Here is a 21994-nt window from a genome sequence, read left to right as displayed (position 1 = left end):
AATATATTTTCATTAAGTAAAACTTGTATGTACAGAGTTATAGAACGTCGCAATCTTAATACAGCTTTTTATTCATTACAGAGTAGAGGAAAGAGCATCCCCCCCCACATCCATTGTTGTATTTAAACCTTTTCTCTAGTTAACCATGCTTTTCCAGGGACATCCTGTCTTTGCAGCAATCTGCTTTCAGCCTCCTAACTGGTCCAGAACTGTCGGTGCTAGCTACAACTCAGAGGATCCTCAGCCCCTCGTTCTTTACTGAAACCATGCCCCCGTGTAATTGGATTACACACAGCCTGCTGTGCCCCATCAGCCCACGACTGCTTGTCATCCAACAACTGGAGTGACGTGGTATCAGAGACATGTCTGCTCATGGAATGTTGTGCCATGGAGATGTCTGACCCTTCCCATGTCAGTGGTCATGCAGATTATTGTCACCACAGGCCTTCAAGCCTGCTCAGTATTCTTGTTGATCCATGTTAAGAGTCCACATCCCTTCTGAAGGCTGTTTTGCTTCTTCCTCCGAGGACTCACATACTCCCTCTCCCTTGCTGACGACCAGAAACACACAGTGTCTCCTAATGAGCATCATCCTAAGTACACATCAGGGCAGTTTGGACCACAACATTGCATTTCTGCATCAAATTTAGTTTCTATATTCGTTATATGTACGTGTACGTGTACGTGTGTGTGTGTGTGTGTGTTAATATAAATGTTCATGTGTGCATGTATTGATGTGTTTATAAAGAGAGGGGGGTATGTTCTATGAAGGTATAGTCAGGTATAGGGGAAGGCAATGCCTCAGTGAGCCCTTGCTGAGGCATCCCTTCCCCCTGAGGGACCAGCCACATGAATGTATAGTATAGAATAGAATTTATTCAGGGCATGGGGAGGGGAGTCAAGAGGGTAGTAGAGAGAGAAAGAGTAGAGAAGTAGAGGTCAGCCATGAGTATGTAGAGGAGAAGGTTATGGGGGAGAGTGGGAGCAAGAAGTCAAGAGCAAGAGAGTAAGGGAGAGAGGAGGGGGCAAGCAGTCCCTTTTCTAGTGTCAGGCATATAACTGTAGGGCAGAGCTTAGACAGAGTGTTAACATGTATATGAGGATGCATGTCCATGTATGTGTATATACACGTGCATGCATGTAATGTACATATATACAGGCACATGTGTGTACATATGTTCGTGTGTGTTTATATATGTTAGTGCCAGCCTCATCCAAATTCCTATTCTGTATCATTCATGTTACACATTTATAAGCCTCTCTCATCTGAAATCATACATACCAGGAAATCAAACTCCTAGAATCTTCAGCCCTCCATCTTGAGGTTTTTATCCCATGGCAACTGGTACCGAGAGTCCCACCGACACAGGCTCTGGGAGCCCCAGTCTTCATCCTTCCCTCTCTCCAGACAGTACCAGAATCTCTCTCCCTGAAGGTGTCTCCTATCGCCTCAGCCCCGAGTCTCTGCAGCAGTGACCACAGTTTCCCCACCATGGTCACCACACCTACCTCTGAAGGGGAAAACCATCTTTTGTAGCACTTGGCTGTGAAGCTTGTCTTCCCCACCCTGCATCAGCCTTCTGACCCCCCTACCCCCCAAATCAGCTGCTTTGCAAGAACCAAGCTCAAGTATTATGTGAGTAACTAGTCCCCTCCCACCTTACCTGCCGCCAGGGACCGAGGAGGACAAAGCCGCAGAGGCCTTCTGCCAATATGGTGGGCTCTTTGTCTTGTAATTGTACATCTGCCATTTCTAAACTCTTTCAATAGAGTATGGTTCAGGGTTAAATAAATTCTCCTTTCTTGCTTTTCTTCTTTTCAGGAGCATGTTCACCTCCTAGCACAAGGTGACGTTTCATAATAAAAACTTAACTACAATGTGTGACATGGCAGCCTAAAACCATCTCTGGATTTTAGCAGGCCCTTGCCCTGTCTCAGCCTTTGCTTAGGAATCCAAGGAAACTGAAAATGTGTTTTGCTTTGCACGGGTCTTAGTTGAGGGTTTTATTCAAGGCAGCGCAAGAAGAATGTTTATGGTGGCACGAGTGAATAGAGTGTGGGTGACACCCGCAAGGCCACACTATTGAACGCTGGGGACGCAGAAGCATGTGAGTGTCTCAATTCAATTTCTCTATAGATTCACCAAGGCCTGAAAGGAGGGAGGCCAAGTGCCCCATCCCTGGCTGTGACGGCACAGGGCACGTAACGGGACTCTACCCCCACCACCGGAGCCTTTCGGGGTGCCCCCACAAAGTGCGAGTTCCTCTGGAAAGTGAGTACTCCTTTTGCCTGAGGACACACCCGTGTATCCCTATATCCAGCATCACACAGAGGTCCTCTGTCCTTTCCGGTTTGAATCAGGGATGGGAATATAATCTCACCTCCGTATGTCAAGTAATTTCCATGTAACAAGTCGAGGATTTTTTTTTTTTTTTGTAGTCATCGTTTTTCTGATTTTGAGATAAGGTCTGGCCTCACACACAATGGTGATTGCCTCTCTTCCCTCTCGTGTGCACAGCTTAGCTGTGTGTGTTAAAAAAATTCAGGAATAGTAATTTCAGTTGAAGAGACATTTGTTATTGATAGCTCAGTACCAATAGTTCTAAGGAAGTAAGATCTTATCATTACAAAGGGTATCCAGGAGGTAAAGTCAGGAAGACACTGTACAAGAGCCCCAGTGGCCCTCTGTGGGAGATTCAGCAAAGCCAGGTCTATCTGTAGCATAGGGATGGCCCCATTCCTCTCATGCCTGACTCTGAGATTATTGTACAAAAGGAGAATGCCCCAGAATGTGAGTCAGCTGAGGTGTAAGCTGCAACGTTGTCGATTGGGGTCTCAAGAGGACACTTGTAGACAACTTGCACACTCTCTGTGACTTGGCTGTACCTGAGAAGGGCAACTACGTGAATACTAAGTTGGAACATGGATACAGAAGATAAGTCAGGGGCTGGAGAGATGGCTCAGTGGTGAAGAGCACTGACTGCTCTTCCAGAGGTCCTGAGTTCAAATCCCAGTAACCACATGGTGGTTCACAACCATCTGTAATGAGATCAGTCCATTGGTAAAAGTGGGGATACCTCAACATCCCCAGCTGGGTGTCAGAACTTGGCAAGTCACTAGCTTTCCCCCACCCATGACCATCTGATGCCTCATTCAGCCTAACTCTTGGTAAGGGATGGTAGATGGACAGATGCAAAATGTTACCACTTCGGAAATAAAACAGGCTACATGCACAGCCCTCCAAGTTACAGCGAAAGAGATGTGTGGGAAATAAGTTCTCTGCTGCTGTACAGAAATGTACTTAGGAGGTAAGGTGGGGGTCAGGAGCTGCATGGTTCAGACTGGAGAACAGCAAGGTCTATCCTAGCATGCATGTGGCCCCAGAACGACAAAGACTTTTTCCTCCTTTGAATGAGAGCAGAACCATGGGGAAGGGACTAGGGCTAACACTGTTTGACAGTCGGGACTGTTTAGACATGAACTAGCTTTCCGGGTTTCACTTCTGAACTTCATACTGGCTTTTATTCAGTATGAATATGTCACATGGTGAATGCTTGCCTGACGTCATTTGAACGCAGAACGGAGAAGTAAATGTGACGGTGTGTTACGTAGGTTTGGTAAATCACCCTTACCTTTAACACGATATTCTGTGCTTAGTTCTTGCCATGCATGAGAATGTGCTCAAGTGCCCCACCCCAGGATGCACAGGAAGAGGACACGTGAACAGCAACCGCAACACTCACAGAAGGTAAGTCTGGTGACTTGACAATCGTTAACATTGCAAAAGCTCAAGTGAAACTTTCCACAAACAAAGTACGTAGGCCATCTGCTGAGGCAAGTGTGATGTCACCATTTAGTGCTATCTTTTGAAGTAGCTAGCAAGTAGTCTCAGTGTCAGGGGATTTTAGATTAGTGATCAACTAAAACAATGAAAGTTGTATTTGAAGATACTCAGGCTCTGTGTCCATACAGCCACACACACAGGACACATTCTTTACAGCCCCATATCTCACCATACACATGGATATCAGACCAGCATCAGTATTCCTTACTAGTTATGAACCCACACAGTAGGCCTTCGCAAGGCTTCATGGTTTTTTTGACAGTAAACCATGCAAGGAACAGATGCTAATTTTATTAATTTTGAAACTAAAATAAAACACCTCTGTGTGCATTTACATACAAATATATGGTTTGTATATATAGATACTTTAAACTTTATTTTTTAATATGTATTTTAATGTGTATAGGTGTTTTGCATATATGTGTACACATGCACACACACGTATGTATATCTGAACCACATGTTTGCAATGCCAGCAGAGGCTTGAAGAGGGTGTGGGGTCTCCTGGAACTAGAGTTATAGATGGTTATGAGCTACCAGGTGGGTCCTTGGAATCAAACCCCGGTCCTCTAGAAGAACAACCAGTGTTTGTCACCACAGAGCCATCTCTCTAGCTCTGGAAATGTTATGTGTACATTTTATTTTACATGTGGAATGTGTGGTTATGAGCTACTATTTGGCTTATAAGAAGATTGCCAAAATAATTTTATATTTGTGCTTTTCATATAAAATCTTGCCTCTAAAATTTTGCTAAAGCTCCTAAGATAAATTACAGAATTATCAGGCTGACCGATACAGTCAGACAAATGTGTATAGGGAGGAGCACACTGTACTCACAGGACAGACACTGCAGTTTGCAAACCCTCTGGGATCTTTGGTGTGACAATACGGCTAAGTGAACGATTAATATGACTTAACATTTGCTGTGTACCAAGGGCGTTGCAGGCCTGTGCCAACACAGGCCACATGGTCACGCTCACTCACGTCCCCCAACTCTTCTTTCTTGAAACAGTCTTTCTGGTTGTCCAATCGCTGCAGCTGAAAAGTTGGCAATGACCCAGGACAAAAGTCAACTTGATTCTTCCCAGACTGGGCAGTGCCCCGAGCAGGCTAACAGGTATGAATCTTCAGGACTTGGCCGATCGCCTCAGTTCATGTTGGATGCCACCCAGAAGAGCTTCTGCTCCTTCTGTGTCACTTCACCCTGGTCTGCATGTCATGTTCAGTCACCAGTACACTGATGTGGGCAGGCAGTTCGCAAGGCTAAGGAATAATGGCATCATTGAACGATCTAGGGGACATCTTCAATGTCTAACCTGAAGTCCATATCTCTACAAGACTAGCATGATATGGGTGAACTAAAGGAATGAAGTGTGAAATCACATACGTTAATAAAATTTCTCACTCGCTAACATAATACCAGGTAGGCTCCTATGTGTGACTTGAAGAAACTAAATCAGAAACATTTGTGTAAGTATGTAATGTTATGTGCTCTCTATAGGTCTACATATGAACAGAGCTGCCATGCGTCGCTGTTAACAAAGTCTCCTATGGCCCCCCAGGTGCCCAAGTTCCTCAGAATATCTAGTAGTTTGGGAGATAGGTTATAGAAAATGATTGTTGATACTTAAGGCAATGACAAGTACATTTTGTAACATTATGCATGTAGTAAAAAGTTACTTGAGGATAAGATTATCAAATAACTGTTGCTAATGAGCCACTAAAGTGCAAATATAACTATTAGCATGCATCGATATTTCTGCAGTGTTTAGTTTGCTTTCTGTTTTTGTGCTGAAACACTCTGACTAAGCAAAGTGCCGAAGGTAGTGGTTAAGAGCACTGGCCACTCTTAAACAGGGCTGGGGTGCAGGGGGGATCAGTTCCCAGCATCCATGTGGTTACACAGGAACAACCATCCTTAGCTCCAGTTTCTAAAGATCCAGCACACTATTCATGTAGGAAAAAAAAAAGTAATACATTCAATTCGGGACTGAAGAAGAAACAAGGCTTGGCACTACTTACTGGCTCACTCTTTGGCTGCTAAGCTAGCTTTGCTGAACAGCCCAGGCCAACCTGTCTCCAAATGGGTGCTGCTTGGGTAGCTCAGCTCAGGGCCCTAGTGTCAATCGTCAACCAAGAAAATGGCTCACACATGGCCACAGGCCAGTGTGTCTCTCTTAACTGAACAGTCTCTCAGTTAAGTTAGCTCCAGACAGCATCAAATTAACAATTAAAATTTTAAAAAGACCACAGGATATGGATTCCCTTGATATTTTCTTCTACTCATTCGCTTAAAAGAATCAAAGCCAGCACTCAAGGCACATGAGTGAAAAACATGTGGAGTTAAAAATTTCAAATTATTAAATATGAGGCAACAAGAAATTTTAACGTGGAGTTTTCATTAGTATTAGAATGCTCTCTTGAGTCTCCCTTAGTGCATTTATGGAGAACTAAAATTGAGTTTCTTGATCACTCATTGCTTTAGAAGCTAATGTCATTTTAGATGACAGTAGTTCTGCAACCTCAGTGTATTAAGCCAGCCTCCCATACGGTTCATTCATCCCTCATTTATTTCTTTATTCCAAACAAAATTTGCATGCAATACATTTTTATCATACTATTTCCCCTCCCCAAACTTCTCTCAGGCACTCCCACCTCCTTTCCTATCTAGCTTCCTATATGTGCTTACTCACTATCCCTATTCTAAAACAAACAAACAAACAAAAGAATAAACATCAAACAAAAACCCTGATGAAACAAGAAACTACCAAAACAAAACAAAAAAATGAAACAGGAAGCATGCGTGTGTACTCATGTGCACACTCACACAGCATGGAGTCTGTGTTGACCAACTACCTGCCGTAAGTGGGTGATATATATGCCCAGTACCACTCCAGTAAAGGAAATTGATTTTTTCCTTCCCCAGCAAGAATCAATTGCCAATAGCATCTGCATTGGAGTTGGGACTCTGTCCACTTCTCCTTCCCCTGTGCTGGGAACTTGTGTAGTTTGAACTCGTGCAGTCTTGTACATGCTTGTCACGCTTCCTATGAATTCCTGTGTGTCATCAGTCACGTTGTATCCGGTAGATACTGTTTCTGTTCCATTTACGTATCGGATCCTGGTGATTGGTTTACCTACATTGAACTGGCCCTACAATCTGGGGATGAAGCAAACTTGATCACGGTGGGTAGTCATTTTGGTGTTGCTGAATTTAGTCTGTAAGTATTTTAGTGAGAGTTTTTGCATTTATATTCATAATGGATATTGGTTTGTAATTTTCTTCTTGTTGGAATTTTCTATGGTGATGGTGACTTTGTAACGTGGGAAAAGTTTCATCGGTTTCTATTTTGCAGGGTAATTTGAGGGTTATTGACATTAGTTTTTCTGTGATGGTGTGGGAGAATTCTGTGCTGAATCTATCTGGCCCTGGGCTTTTTGACAAGTTGGGAAATAAGGGTAGGGGTCAGAAATTTAGTTGCTGATTCTATTTCACTAGGAGATATGGATGTGTTTAAATTGTTTATCTCATCTTAATTTTAGTAGGTCATATATACCAAGAAACTAGTTTCTTTTAGGTTTTAGTTTGGTGGAATATAACTATTAAAATGCATTTTTATGATTCTCTGAGTTTCTTCAGTGTCTATTGTAATGACTCCCCTTTTATTTCTTATTTTATTAATTTTTATCTTTTCTCCTGTCTTTTAGTTAATTTTGCTATGGGTTTATTAACCCAACTGATTTTTTTTTCAAATCAGCTCCTTGTTTCCTTGATTCTTTATACTGATTTGTTATTTTTATTTTATTAATTTTAGTTTGATATTTGAGTTTGATTACTTCTCCCCACTTACACTTTTGGGGTGATAGTTCTTTGTGTTTTTCTAGAGCTCTGAGGTATGTCACTAAGTAATATGAAATCTCTCCAATTTTTTTATGTGGACACTTAGTGATATAAACTTGCTTCTTAGGGCTGCCATTACTTGGCCCCATAAGTTTGGGTATGTTGTTATTTTCATTCACTTATAAAACAGTTTTCATTTCCTTATGGATTTCTGTCCTCATCCAGTTTTCATTCAATACTAGGCTGTTTTGTTTCCATGAAATTGTATGCTATTTGTTGTTGTAGATATTCAGCTTTAATCCATGATAGTCAGATGCAGGGTGCTATTTCAGTTTTCTTCTATCTTTTCAGATTTTATTTGTGTCTTAATATGCAAAGGTCATTTTTGGAGAAAGTTACATGAGATTCTGAGAAGAAAGGATAATCTTTGTGTTTGGATGAAATGGTCTATAGGTCTGTTAGGTAAATTTATGGTGTTTATTAGCACCAGAGTTTCCTTATTTAGCTTTTCTGTGCATAATCAGATTGGTTGAGAGTGGGGTATTTAAGTCACCCACCCTCCATCACTGTGTGAGCATCACATGTGTTTCTTTTATGATTTTGTGGTGCCCTTGTGTTCAGTGCATAACTGTTTAGGATTATAATATACTTGGTTAAATTTTATTTGATGCATAAGCAGTGTTCTTTCCTATATCTACTTATTAGTTGATCAGTTTTGTCTGATATTAAAATAGCTACACCTCTATGTCTCAGTTTTACTCTCTTGGAATACTTTAAGGTTGTGTCTGTCTTTGAAGATGAGATATGTTTCTTGGATACAGGAAAATGATGAATCCTGCTTTCTAATCCAGCCTATTAGTCTGTGTCTTTTTATTGGGTAGGGAATAGAGACCATCAATGCTGAGAGGTATTAGTGAGTAATGTTTATTCACCACCATTATTCTGCTGTGTGGGGATTTTTCTCCTTTTTGAATTAACTGTTCTGGTTACATTTAGCCCTTATGTCCTCTGTGTGTATGGTTAACTTTTCTCTTTGTGCCTTCTGTACACTGCTGGATAGTCAGAGAGATATTGTTTGAATTTGTTTTAATTATGAAGTGCTTTTCTTTCTATTTGTGTATTAAGTTTGTTGGGTATCTGGACTGTTATCTGTGATCTCTCAGAGCTCATCCAGATCCTTCTAGCTTTCAGACCCTCCACTGAGAAGGCAGATGATATATTTGTCTTTATACGTTACTTTGTTTTTTTTCTTTTTTCTTGAAACATGTGATACCCTTTCATCATTATGTATTTTTATTAATATGTGTTATGGGGATTTCCTTTTTCTTATTTGATCTCCTTGGTGTTTGTATGCCTTTATTGTCATTTTTTTCCTTTAAAGACTTTGGTTTATTCTCCCTCCTTTATACCCATTATTCATGGGTTTGATCTTTTCATGGTTTCTCAGACTTCCTGAATATTTGTGTCTAGTTTCCTCTCTCTCCCTTCAAGAATTAACATTTTATTTAACTGAGATACCCTTTCTACCACCTTGTCTTCAAGATATGAAATTAATTCCCTTTTTCGTGTTTTTAATCTGTCGGTGAGGATAGCTCTGAAGGTAGTGGTTCACTTTGTTTTGATATCCTAAGTGTCTCAGTTTCAGTATTACATTCATTTAAATTTTCTTTAGTGATTTTGTTACTTTGCTAAATTCTGCGCGCATATCTCAAACAGTTTTCATTATCTCGTTCAACTGTTTGAGTTTTTACAATCTTCATTGTGGCATTTATTCATGTCCTTTTTAAGGCCCTTAAATGTATTTAGAATTGCTATTTTGAAGTTCATGTCTTATTCTTCAGCTAAATTGCTTTTGGGTGAGCCTATTACAATACGGAAGAGTGATACTGTCTTGGTTGTTTGTCTTCTTGTCCTGGGATCTAATCATCTGGACTTGCAACTTTTGTGTGTTTGTTGGTGCAGATATCTTCTCTCATCTTTTTGGAGTGAGTGTTACATCCCTTGGATTCTGTTGCTTAATCCATGCCAAGTGTGATGGCTCTGGAATCCTCGGTAGATAGATGCTCTGTGGATGGCCAGAATCACAACGGAACAGAGTTGAGTTAGAACAGGCTAAGAGTGGTGTTGGGGAAGAACTAGGGGAACCCTGAGATAACCGTAGGAGGTCCATTCCCTATAAGATTGGATGTGGGCTATTGGGGTTTGTTGGTAGCAGCATCAGGAATAAGATTAAGTCTAAAGAGATTGGGGCAGAGAACAAAGAAGAAGTCGTAAGTTACCTGCCTGAATCACAGCCTAGTGTTGTAGCTGAGGTCAGCAGAGTCATAAAGCAAGAGAGGGAAAGGTGAACAAACTAGGGGATGACTAGCTCTATATCAAGAGACTGAATCCCTAAAGTATGTTTAGTGTACCTTTGAGAAGTTTTACCCAGTCCACAAAATATCAACATTTTAGCATTTATATTTTGTAAAAATAAAAGGAAAATATTTTTTATTCTGAAAGGTATGTTTGCTTGTGATCTCTGACACATAGATCACAGCTAAGTAGAAGTCTAATTTCCTTGGCCAGAGCTGGCTACATAGGTACCATGTTCTTATTTAGTCTAGACATAAAAAATCCACAGGACTGTCTAAATCACACTTGGAATAAAACAAGTATAGTAAAACTATGATGAGTATAATAATATGGTAATTGAGATGCATCTTGAAATAATGACAATTTAATACATAATGTTAATACATTAAATATCTCTGAATAGGGACTAAATAGCTGGATGTTGTCTCTGTGAACTGGCAGGCAGGGCTAATTCCATCTACTGTAAATTCTGACCAACAGTTTCTTTCGATTTTCTTCAAACTACTTCTTTACTCCCACCAGGGTGAATTTGGTGAAGCAAATTGAATTTAACTTCCGCTCACAAGCCATCACTTCTCCACGCGCCTCTGCATCAAAAGAACAAGAGAAGTTTGGGAAAGTACCATTTGATTATGCCAGTTTTGATGCACAAGTGTTTGGTAAACGCCCTCTTCTACAAACAGGACACAAAGTACCACCATTTCCTGAATGTAAGCTTCAAAGTTGAATCCTAACACTCATTACCCCAAAGTGCATTTTGTATAGTTGTTTATTTACACAAATACATATGTCCTCCTTAGAAATGACAGGAAATAATAGTGAAAAGAGTCAGTGAGCCTGTATCACTAAATTGATATCAAAGTTATAACTAATAACTTACAATATCCTGTATTTTATCTAACTGTAATGCTGCTGAAAAGATAATTAAAATTGTGGTTAATATATTGAAGGCTATGACAACTATTACATTATTTTGATTCATGTTGGTATCATAGCAATCCAGTAAGATAAAATATGTCATACTGTTTAAAAATATTACTGACGTCAACAAAGCCATCAGACAGAACGTCTGATGAAAAGCTGAAAAATCCAAGAAACTGAGCTTCGGAATCGGAAACTTACTAAGATAAAAATACATTAACTTAAGAATTATTAATACAGAAACTTTTCAAGTAGGTGGAACAGTATTCTCATTCATTCTGATACATCCATGGAGAAGCTGTACCGAGTGGTTATACAGAGCATCAGGCACGGTTCTCACAGTGAGAGCAGACCCTCTATGTACTGTGCTCAGCTCACTGAGGCCTCTGGCCCAGTTAAGTACAGCTAATGTACAAGCGTGAATTCTGAGTAACAAAAACGCACCCTGTGTTTAGTAGAAACCGCAATGAAAGCAGCCCCACTCCTCAGCTTGTTTAGTTCATTCACATACTTTCCCTGAGCTGTTGCAGGGTACAATGCCCTGTAGCATAGGTAATGGAGTTTCTGTCACCTATACTGAAACTACAAGAATTCTTAAGAATAGGCACCTTTCAAGGTTCACATCATCTACTTAGTGAACCTCGCTGAAACCCAGCTAAGTAACCTCCAGATAATGGTTCTGCTTTAATTTATTCTTTGAGTATTCTAATCAAAGAAGTTCTGTCTTTAAAAAAAAAAAAAAAAAACAGTCTTTGATAACTGAAGCCACCACATACATGCAATTGCTAATCAAATCTCTCTTCAACAGCAAAGCATTTTTCAAATCCAGTGAAATTTCCTAATGGGCTGCCTGGTGCTGGCGCCCACACACAGAGCACAGTCCATGCCAGCTCTTACGGCCATGGTCAGTACAGTGAAGACACCCACATAGCAGCAGCTGCTGCCATCCTGAACCTTTCCACCCGCTGCAGGGAAGCCACAGACATCCTCTCCAACAAACCACAAAGCCTGCGTGCCAAGGTAAGCCAGGCCAAGAGCCTAGAAGATGGGCCAGCAAACAAGCAGAGAGAATCAACTGCCTTTCATGTTCTCAACTGTGTCTGTTCACTGCCCCAACTCCCTACCCAGGCAGGAATGCACTCTCAACGGGTTCAAGAAAGGATGCACACTTATCTTGGTGATAGAGTAATTCGGGGAGCAGTGACTTAAGCTGCTTGAAGAGAATTTCATCATTGTTTCTGTTCCAGGGCGTTGGTGAACAAGGAATGAGAGTTGCTGTTAAAATGTGTCTCTACTGTGGACGCTGTTTGCTGTGTGCAGAGCAGAGCTATTCAGCGCAGTGGCTGGTAGAACAGTTTTGAAACTGATGGTGATGTTGGGTGGTACATGTCACACTTCATAGCATGAGGACATCTAGGTTGTATGTACAGATACAGTGACTCCCCAGAATGAGGAGACTAGAGGACTCGAACCCTAAATCAAATCCCAAATTCTAGGACCTTTGTGAACACAGTGATTCCCATAAGATAATTTTTCCCCCACAGCCTCTCCTTCCCATCTGTGGGAAATAGGTATTCATACACATGACTCTACACGTCTTCCTTTTCATCACAGAAGCATATTGTGCTTGAGGCCCAGTGGGCCACAGAGGAGGCTGTAAGAGCTCAGTGTGTCTCACACGGGAAGGCAGTAGTCCCTGTCTACACATAAGGCCTCACTTAAAGAACACATCTCCTACTGTGATAACAAGTCTAGAAACCTGCTGACAGAGAGTTCACAGACATTCTCTGTTACAAATTTTACTCCTGCTTGAAATGGGGGAACCCCTTCGGCAATACTGGACCCTGAAACCTGTGCAGCATAAACGGAGGCATTTCCCTTTAAGGGCAGCCCCATTCTTGTGTGGTCAGCTGCTTGCCTGTGCCGTGCCAGGCCTTCAGGAGAGCAGGTAACACGGTGCCACCGAGCATTTGACAGAAGAATCAGAATTAGCTTCTAGAAAAAGCAGAGCCAAGTAAACCCCAGGAAGCGGTGGTGGCCAAAATTCACTCAAAAAATGATCTTTAAACAAATGAGGTTCTTAAACAAAGAAAAATATATCCTGTAAAAAAAGTACAGAGAAATACCTCCGAATCTGTTAATGCCAAATTACTAATACAGGAGAAGATTTTAAAATATCGTGTTTTTTTAAAGATCTATTTTTCTATTTTAAGAATATTACACAGGTACCTTGTTCTGAAAACATTCTTCCTAGTGCTTTCTGATTGACTAAATTGCTGTCTTATAGAAAGTGGGGTCTGCCACTACAGCTATTCACCCTGAAGCAGCTTGCTGGCAATGCTAGGAAGAATGCCCATTTGCACATGCCCATATTTTCCTGCTCCTCAAAGTGCTCCTTACCCCCTAAAACCCTCCACGTTCCATCAAGTAAGTCACACACAGATGACTAACCATTCAGTGGCGCCTCCTTGTCAGTCTGTTCCCTTTTAAAAACACATTCCTGATCAGGAAAACATCTGTTTAATCCCCACATTTCAAAAAAATCCAGATAATCCTTTTCTAATGTCTGTCCGTCCGCTCCTTCTGTCATTGAGGCTCTATGCAGCAGACCTAGTATCCCCAATAGAATGTCCTCAACACAGCTCCTCCCATTCTGTGCTAATGCCAAGATGAGGACAGGGGAAATAAAAACGTTTTCTCATGTGAAGTGCCCTCTCTTCACACAGTAGGTTTGATCGTGGGATAACCATGCCTCCCTCCAGTATCACTGTGAACGGTGCTGCTGAATTGTATAAACTGGCTTATACAACACACAACAGAACCAATTTGTAGAACTCTGTTTTCATTAGAGTCTGTGTTCCGAAAATAGAACTGAGTCTCACAAATTTACTGAGACAACTCTTTTAGGTGAAAAAAAAAAAGCCTCAATTAACTCTTCAGACCTATATCTAAGCAAACCATGCTGGAGGTGTGGGCTTTGCTAACACGTATTGCTCATGGGAACATGGCACCTAATTCCATGTCAGCCTAATTCTTCCTTCAGTAGATTTGAGTTTTATTGTTGTTATGCCCATAAGTTCTCCTAAATGTCATATTTAGAAGCAAATGCAGACAAGCAGGTCTAAGCACCAGGTCTGCTCGGACATCTGAGGTAGAGGTGAGTGTGTGGAGGCTGGGTCATTCACAGGTAGCTTCACAGTGCCTTCCACCTAAACCAAAGAGGGCTAATTTCTTCTTTTGGTCCCATCTAGAAACATTTGCTGTGAGCTTCTCTTTAGCTGATGAAAGCACCAATCATATGAACTAAGGAACACACTGTCACCTATAGACTAAAACTCCAAAACCTTAAAAGTGCTAAAACACCACCTTGGGCACATACAGATTATTTTTTTCCTGCAAGCATATAACTAACTCCACATTAAATAGGGTTCTGGATCAGTGATCTAAATAAACACTCGGACTGTTTTCAGAGGTGCAAGGTACTGAATCCCTATATAAATACAAAAGAATGACATATGGTATCTTAGGGTTTGTATTGCTGTTAAAAGACACCATGGCCTTGGCAACTCTTATAAAGAGGTTTAGTCTGTTATCACGGTGGGAAGCATGATGGCACACAGGCAGACCTATCAATGGAGAAGTAGCTGAGAGTTCTACATCTGGATCAATGGGGGAAGAAAGACCCCAAACCTAGCTTGAGCATTGGAAACCTCAAAGGCTCCTGGTGACACCCTTCTTCCAACAAAGCCACACCCCCTCTAATGCCCCTTTCTATGAGTCTCCAGGGACCATAGATAATTTACCATGCAGTGCACACCATTTTCCACCTACGTAAGCAGTGTCTTCTACACACCAGCACATACCATACCTGCAGAGAGCATGAGGCCATGTCTAGCATGACTGGTCACTTTTCAAACCAGAGTCCACTACATTTTCAATTATAGAAGGAACTGTTTGTGTTAAAGTGCCATCTTGTCTCTGAATGACACATTCATACTGCCAGATCTCGTATACATGGTTTAGGGATTAAGAAAGGAGAGAATAATTTGTGTGTTTAGTCCTTAATGAGCATCCTCAGGGGGTAATTTTGTCTGAAACACTAGTCTTTTTATTCCAGTTGGTTCTAAGACACAGAGAATGCTCTCCATTTTTATTTTACATAAATATGAGTTTGGAGACATAAATGGGCCACAGTGTCACATACCTTAAGGTCCTGTTGCCTGGACACTGTGAGTCCAGGTGGAAGTCGAGCCATGAGTGTCCAAGAACAAAGAGAGAGCATCCTGACTTGTCAGTGCCCTGAGAGCTGGACCAGCCTGTGGCAGATGCAGCCCACTTTCCCGCCTGCCATTCTAACCACAGAGGTGGAGGAACATGCTTCAAATCTATCTTTATCCTCAGCTACGCGCCAAGCATTCTGTTGTTTGTTGTGGTGTTTTCCCCACCTGTTTAGACAGAATGACATATGCAGAGTGCGCCTTAAAAGAAAACAAAAGAATGACACTTACTTGAAATGTTTAAAGTTCAGAGTCTGTTTTTGCTTGAACAAGGCCTAGAAACAACATGCCATCGGCGCTGCCTGCTCATAGGAATACCACAGTGGACCCTGGGTGGTTAGAACCCAAGCAGATACATTATTAGTGAGCAAGGATGAGGGTCTCAAAGTAGAAATCTTAAGGAACCAACTGCATACATATATTATAACTGGCTCCTACCTGGTCGTGGTGGTTCAGCCTGTAATCTCAGCACCAGAGAGACTGAGACAGGGTATTGTTAGCCTGAGGCCATCCTGGGCTATGTAGCAAGATCCTGTCTCAAAATAAGTAAATACATAAAGGATTGACTCTTTATCCTGTAAACAATAGCCTAGGGCTATGTCTCTTCGGGGCATTGTGATTTACAGAGTACCTACTATGTGCTATGTACTATTCATAAACTCTCTGACCATGTGAATTCCTTTAAATCTTTCTAAAGACTATACCATGGACAATAATTTTCCAGTGGAAGAAACAGTGGTACAGAAATATTGAATAATTTTCTCTGAGTGGCACAGCTTTAATGTCTAGAAAACAAATTTGAACTTGAATTTACACATACCCTTGGTTGTTTTCTAAAATACCTTATGGCTCATATACTGTCAAACCACCAGGAACTCAGTAGATGATGATTTCAAATTTAAAATGTCTATCTTGCTTGAACAAGGCCTGGAAATTTGGGGAAGTGTTTCTAAACTTTATTTCACTTTCACACCTTGGGTTAATCATCTCCTCTCTGCATGTGTTATAAACATGTTTCACTTTTTTTTTTTCCATCTTGACAGGGGTAGTATTCACTGCTGGGTAAGAATAGATAGAGGGTGAGCTTGGTTTCTGTCCTCAGTTATATAAGAACTTTCTATCTGCTCTTTGGTCCTCAAAATTACTGTTTTACTGACCAGGTAATGTAACGGTTATCAGAGGTGCCATAGTAATATTAATTGTGCCCCTGCTCTCGGACATCTTGGTCACCTTGTATCTATTAGGAGAGGTGAAGATGACATTCGCTGGGTCTGTAAAATCATTGATAATAAATATGTTACCTCTATTACAGGTCATTGTCCATAAAGTAAGCCCTTGAAAGCCAGAACAATCTTTTTCAGTTTCGCTGTTCTCCACACTATAGTGTTATGATCATATTGTGCGTGCCTATCATAGTAACTCAAAGGCAACATCAATGGATGGCCTGGGTTGTCCCTCCTAAGCTGAACGCCAGCCCCAAGAAACTTAAAACATAAGTCCTTAGAATAAGTGTTAAGAGGAGTGAGAAATGCCATCTCTGGCCTTGCCTCTCCCACCGCCCAGATTTCTGTGCTGACATTTGGAGCTCAAAGCATGGAAATATGATGCCTGGTGGTATCACTCTGAATAAAAATGCATGCTGTGAATGTGTGATCTGCATCATGGGTAGAAAGGGCCTCTCCTGCTACAGTGTAATTGTCGGATGCATCTGCGCACTTACTTAAAACCCATCTGCACTCCTGTTCCCCAGCAAGCAGCACCCCCTTACCCCAAGTCAGGTGCCCTGAGCAGCCAGTTGGGACACCTCTTCCAAACACTGAGAGTGAGATTCTTCTAATCAACCCTAATTATGCAAGACAAATCATTATAATGGCTCCTAGAATCTATAAATTAAAAAAAAAAAAGTATCTGGAATACTTCTGTAAAAACTAATAGATACATATACACATATGAGAGACTTTATTCTTGGAATAGTTGATATTTTTCAAAGCCTGAATCTGCACTATTTATGGGTTTTGCACTATAAAACTCTGCAGCCCAGTCACATGGCTCTTTTTTCCTAAGCCATCTGTCACAGAGGTCTGGAATTTTATGTGAACGTTGGTTGTGCAGCCTTAACCCAAGTTTTTTTTTTTTTAATTTTTTATGAAAAATGTCAGCAACTACAATATTTAGCATTTTACTTTACGTTGGCCATCAAACTTGATTACTATTGCTCCGTTTCATTGCTATAGTTACACATCAGCTACAAAGCAAAAAAAAAAAAAAAAAAAAAAAAAAGAAAGAAAATTGCTTTGATGCCCAATTGGCAGAATGTATTGTGAGCTCATGTAAGAAAGGGTCTGGTGGCACCGATGCAGTTAATATCTTGGATTCTTTTTGTAGCCGAGGTTTATTAATGCTGGTATAAAAATGTATTTGATTTTATACAGATGGCATAAGACGCTGTGGTTACTATGTTATTATCCTGGATAAGCTGTAATGTCAAATTCAGGGCTTAAAACTATCACAGGAGATTAAACTATTTGCTAAAAGGGGGACAGAAAGATACGGTCAAAGCATCTTAGTCTGCCATGTTAGAAGTGTATTTACCTCCCGTAAATGCTGATGGGCTAAGAGACTAGATGGGAACTTTGCAGGTAAAACAAACAAAAAGAAGAGAGACTGTTCTTTCTGATCAAGCACCAACAGCAATCCCAGCCTGTGCAGCAAGGGTATCATGGTGACTGCTTCAAAGAGGGGCATGGGAGAGGCTTTATAAAGCACATGCCCTGGACAGGATCTGCTGACTGCAGGAGTTATGCATCCTGCTAACATAGTCAAAAGGACTTCTCCTTTACCATCTCTCCAGCCCCATTTCACAGATTTGCAACGGAATATGTAGCCTGTTTCCATTTTCTGGCTATTATGAATAAAGCTGCTATGGACATTTACAAAAAAAAAAAAAAAAGAATGTGTCAAGAAGTTAACTAAATGGATGGTTGATGTAGCAAGATTATTGATCCATTTGGAAAGTTAACAGACATATTCTTCTAGCTTTGGGGAGCTCTGGTAATGCTAACAAAAGTCACCTACAGTGCAAATCTTGAAGAAAAAAAAAAAATACAGGCCCACAGACTTAGTCCCAAACAGAATGAGATGCTACTCCTCAGAAACAACGAGCAGGCTTCCTGGAGGACGTGGGCCTGCCAAGCCTCCTCACTATTCAGACGCATGAAACACTAGAAAACAAATGCCTTCATCCTAAATCTTCATTATCAAACTGAAACCCCAAGTCCCCAGGGTGAAGTCGGTCTGCACAGAGCACTGCTTCCATCCCCCCATCCCAATGTACCCAAGCATCTTCAGTTCAGGTGGTCCAGGGTGCGTGTTGCTTTCCCTCTTCTAGATGCTTACATTTGCATATTCATGATATTAGATTAAGATAATGATCCAGGGAGTTGGGAAGTTATACATCATTTTTGCTCAGTACAAATATGTTGAAATGGTAAGCCTGTAGTAATACTCTGTCATGTAGGAAGGATTTCTGAAGCTGAACTTTAAAAACATGCAAGTATGTAAAACTGTTTAGCCGATGTATCTTATTTATATAAAGCTCACTTTGTTTAAACCCAGAAATATGACACACACTAATGGGGCTGTTCTTTAAAGTCTGCCTAAGAATTGAATGTTACCCCATGCAAATCAGAAAGCTGGATTTAACAGGAGATATTCTTCCATAAAGGCTTACATTTAAAATTATCCCTTAAAAGCCCTGCATGGCCAGACTCTATGTGCAAACTGCTGAGATGTTTTCCGTTTCTGTTTCTGTTCTCCATCAGGGAGCCGAGATAGAAGTAGACGAAAACGGCACGTTGGACTTAAGCATGAAAAAACACCGCGGCCTCGACAAGTCCATACCCCCGACTTCCTCACACAGCACAGTGACAACCCCATCCTCGTCCCCATTCAAAGCCAGCAGCCTTCTGGTCAATGCTGCCTTTTATCAGGCCCTCTGTGACCAAGAAGGCTGGAATGTGCCCATCAACTATAGCAAATCCCATGGGAAGACAGAAGAGGAGAAAGAGGTATCATGTCTATCTATCAATGAGATTTCCACCCTAAATTTTCTTTCACATTCCTTTCTTCACAAAAAGCAAAGCCTTGCTTCAGACTTATTTCCATTTTATTTTTATGAGCATGAATGGTTTGCCTCCACTTACTTATGTATACTACTTGCATGCCTGAGGCCTATTATGAACATCACAAGAAGGGGTCAGATCCCATGGAACAGGAGTTATAGATGATTATGAGCCACCATGTGATGTGAGGGCTGCAAACTGAACCCGGGGGGCCTCTGCGTGAGCAGCAAGAACCATTTCTTCAGCTCCTGTGCCTTGTTTTCCATAATGATAAAATAACACTTTCAAAGTTCAGATGAAACTTACTGATGGAGTCAACTGTTTGGGTCATTTGTCTAGATAAACAGCCTTAAGGTGTGTTTTAGTCACACAGTGGTGGTGATTGTCCTCACAGCAGCCTGTAAGGAACAATGCAACACTCAACACTAAAAGGTTACCCCAATCACACAGTTTAAATCAGAGTGAAACCAAACCAGGGACAGTAAGTATCTTGAAATGCCAAAGCCATTTGTCTTAAGTGTGGGCACATCCATGGAAAGTTATCTGAGTAACTGGAAAGTCACATCTAGGTGACATACTCATGGGCCAGACTTGTGACAGGATGAGTGACCCACTCACTGGGCCTGAGCAGATGCCGAGGTCCTACATAATTCCAAAGGTAACCTGTTGATGAATGCAAGTGGCCCTGTTGTGATATTGATCAGGATTGTTGATGATGGGCTTCCCGGGTGGTGTGTGTAAGGGACTGACTCATCCATTTGCTGCTGAAATACTTACGATCTTACTCAGCTATTTGAGTTTCAGAGACTTGGGTTGGGGCAGGATGGGGAATCGATTTTGACTTTTGTTTACCGTCTCAGGAATTAGAGTCACCATCTAGAGAAGTGACCACAGGTTAGGGGGTTCTCCATTTCTTTCTCCCCTCTTCTACACATTCCCTCCAGCATCTCTGGGGATAAGCAGTGAGGTCCAGGAGACGTACTGGACAAAAGGTCTCATCTCTACCATGGTGCATACCTAGCCTCATCTGTGCCATCACTGGGAGGACGAACACACTCATGCAGCAGCAGCATTCAGCTAGACTGACACTACTGGACCCAACTAGCTGGAGTTATTTTTTAGATCTTTACATAGGGACATTTAACTAATGATGTCTAACTTGAAATTTCTGATATGCTCCAAAACCCCAAATACTTTCACTGTGATAGGCAGTTTATTGTTCTGCTGTGCTAACTACAAACTTCTCCCGCTGCTATCTCAGTATGCAGAAGAACCAAAGTTACAGCCCACTACCCCCTGCTAGTGCAGGTGGAGAGGCAGCCGTCAGTGTGCTGGGAGCTGATGTGGGCAGAAGAGAATTCATTCCATTTCAAAGGAAACGGTGTATGTAGTTCAGAGTAGCTATAACGGCATCTCATTCTTATATGAAATATGAATTCAAACATGTTCTCATAGCTCAGCATCATGTGATGAAAGGCTTTAAAACATTCTTCCCTTGACTACATGTCTGTGTTGACCCGTCCTTGGTCACTTTATGTCCTAGAAACCTTCCTACCATCCCGGTACCTTGTGTCAGCCAGGAGGATGTGATCCTGAGTTATAATGAAGAAAACGAGCCCTTGAATGTGTGTTTCTTTCACATAGGGTATCCAGGACAGTATGGCTGTCACTATATGTCTGTGCCTTCTGCCACTAGCTTCTTGTGTATCACACTTAAAATCCAGTGTGTCAAAAAAATGAGTCTACTAATAACGTTTTATCTTTGCTTTCCAATATTTTTTATAAATATTTTTAAAAAGAAACATTTGGATTCATCTTGGTAGTTGTATGGATCCAAATGTCTTATGCTTTGCCCTACACCACCACGTATTTGGGATTGTATTTCATTTCTCTGTGTACGTGCAGGGTCACACACATATACGCAGGAGAGAGGGAGAGAAAGAGGGAGAAAGGAAAGGGTTTGTTAATCCAGTTCTCAGAACGGCTTACTTCAGGTCTTAAGGGGAGTCTGGCTTTACAGTTTTCAACCTGAGTATTCGGAAATGGGATTTAGAAGACACGTTGGAATTCTGTCCCACTGACACAGTCCAGGAAGACTGTGAGGATGCTGTGTGTGTGTAGACACACCAGGATTTCCTGAGTGAGCAAAATACTCCTTTCGTAGATATTCACAGTTGATAGAGACTCACACAAAAGTGATATTCAACCATTGAAACTCCCTGGTACAATTATGTGCCAAGGTGTTCTAGGAAAAGAGTATTTTTTCACATACTGTATTGAATCTTGAAGATAACAACTGTGAGGCCTGATAAAGAACATTTTTGAAAAGAAACCTGGATTAAGTAATTTGTATTCAGAATTCTTGTTTAGAAGACATCAAAGGAACATCGCATACAGTAAGAAAAAAGACAAGGGCTCCATCTGATGCATCTCACATTATCCCAACCATTCTGTGAAACAGTTTACTGACATTTCCAGAGGAGAGAATTGATACACAGAAAGGTGTGGGTGTTGGTCCTTGTGTTACACAAATTAAGTGCTTAGCTTGGATAAAAACAGAAAAAGCAAATTGGAGCAAATGTATTTAGGAAGGAAGGAAGAAAACATCACAACAGAGATTGTTAGGGAATATTAA

General features: G+C 41.2%; 1 protein-coding gene across 3 annotated transcripts in view; it reads left to right on the top strand.

The window, feature by feature from the left end:
- The window catches only part of ST18 (ST18 C2H2C-type zinc finger transcription factor), a gene marked incomplete at both ends in the record, with an annotated part of 82286 nt that overhangs the window by 35012 nt on the left and 25280 nt on the right, over nt 1-21994 (top strand). For 2 of the 3 annotated variants that reach the window (XM_080938508.1, XM_080938507.1), the window contains 5 exons: nt 2138-2272; nt 3658-3748; nt 4857-4961; nt 10563-10750; nt 11770-11981. In XM_080938508.1, coding sequence (XP_080794634.1) covers nt 2138-2272; nt 3658-3748; nt 4857-4961; nt 10563-10750; nt 11770-11981 — 731 coding nt within the window. Of the gene's footprint in view, nt 1-2137; nt 2273-3657; nt 3749-4856; nt 4962-10562; nt 10751-11769; nt 11982-19059; nt 19306-21994 lie in introns of all 3 variants that reach the window. The other variant, XM_080938506.1, reaches the window with a different exon arrangement.

This window comes from Micromys minutus (genome assembly GCF_963924665.1).
Source record: "Micromys minutus genome assembly, chromosome: 26".
NCBI classification, from domain to species: domain Eukaryota; kingdom Metazoa; phylum Chordata; class Mammalia; order Rodentia; family Muridae; genus Micromys; species Micromys minutus.
Note: the sequence above shows the minus strand (reverse complement) of the source record. Positions and strands in the feature narration are given on the sequence as shown.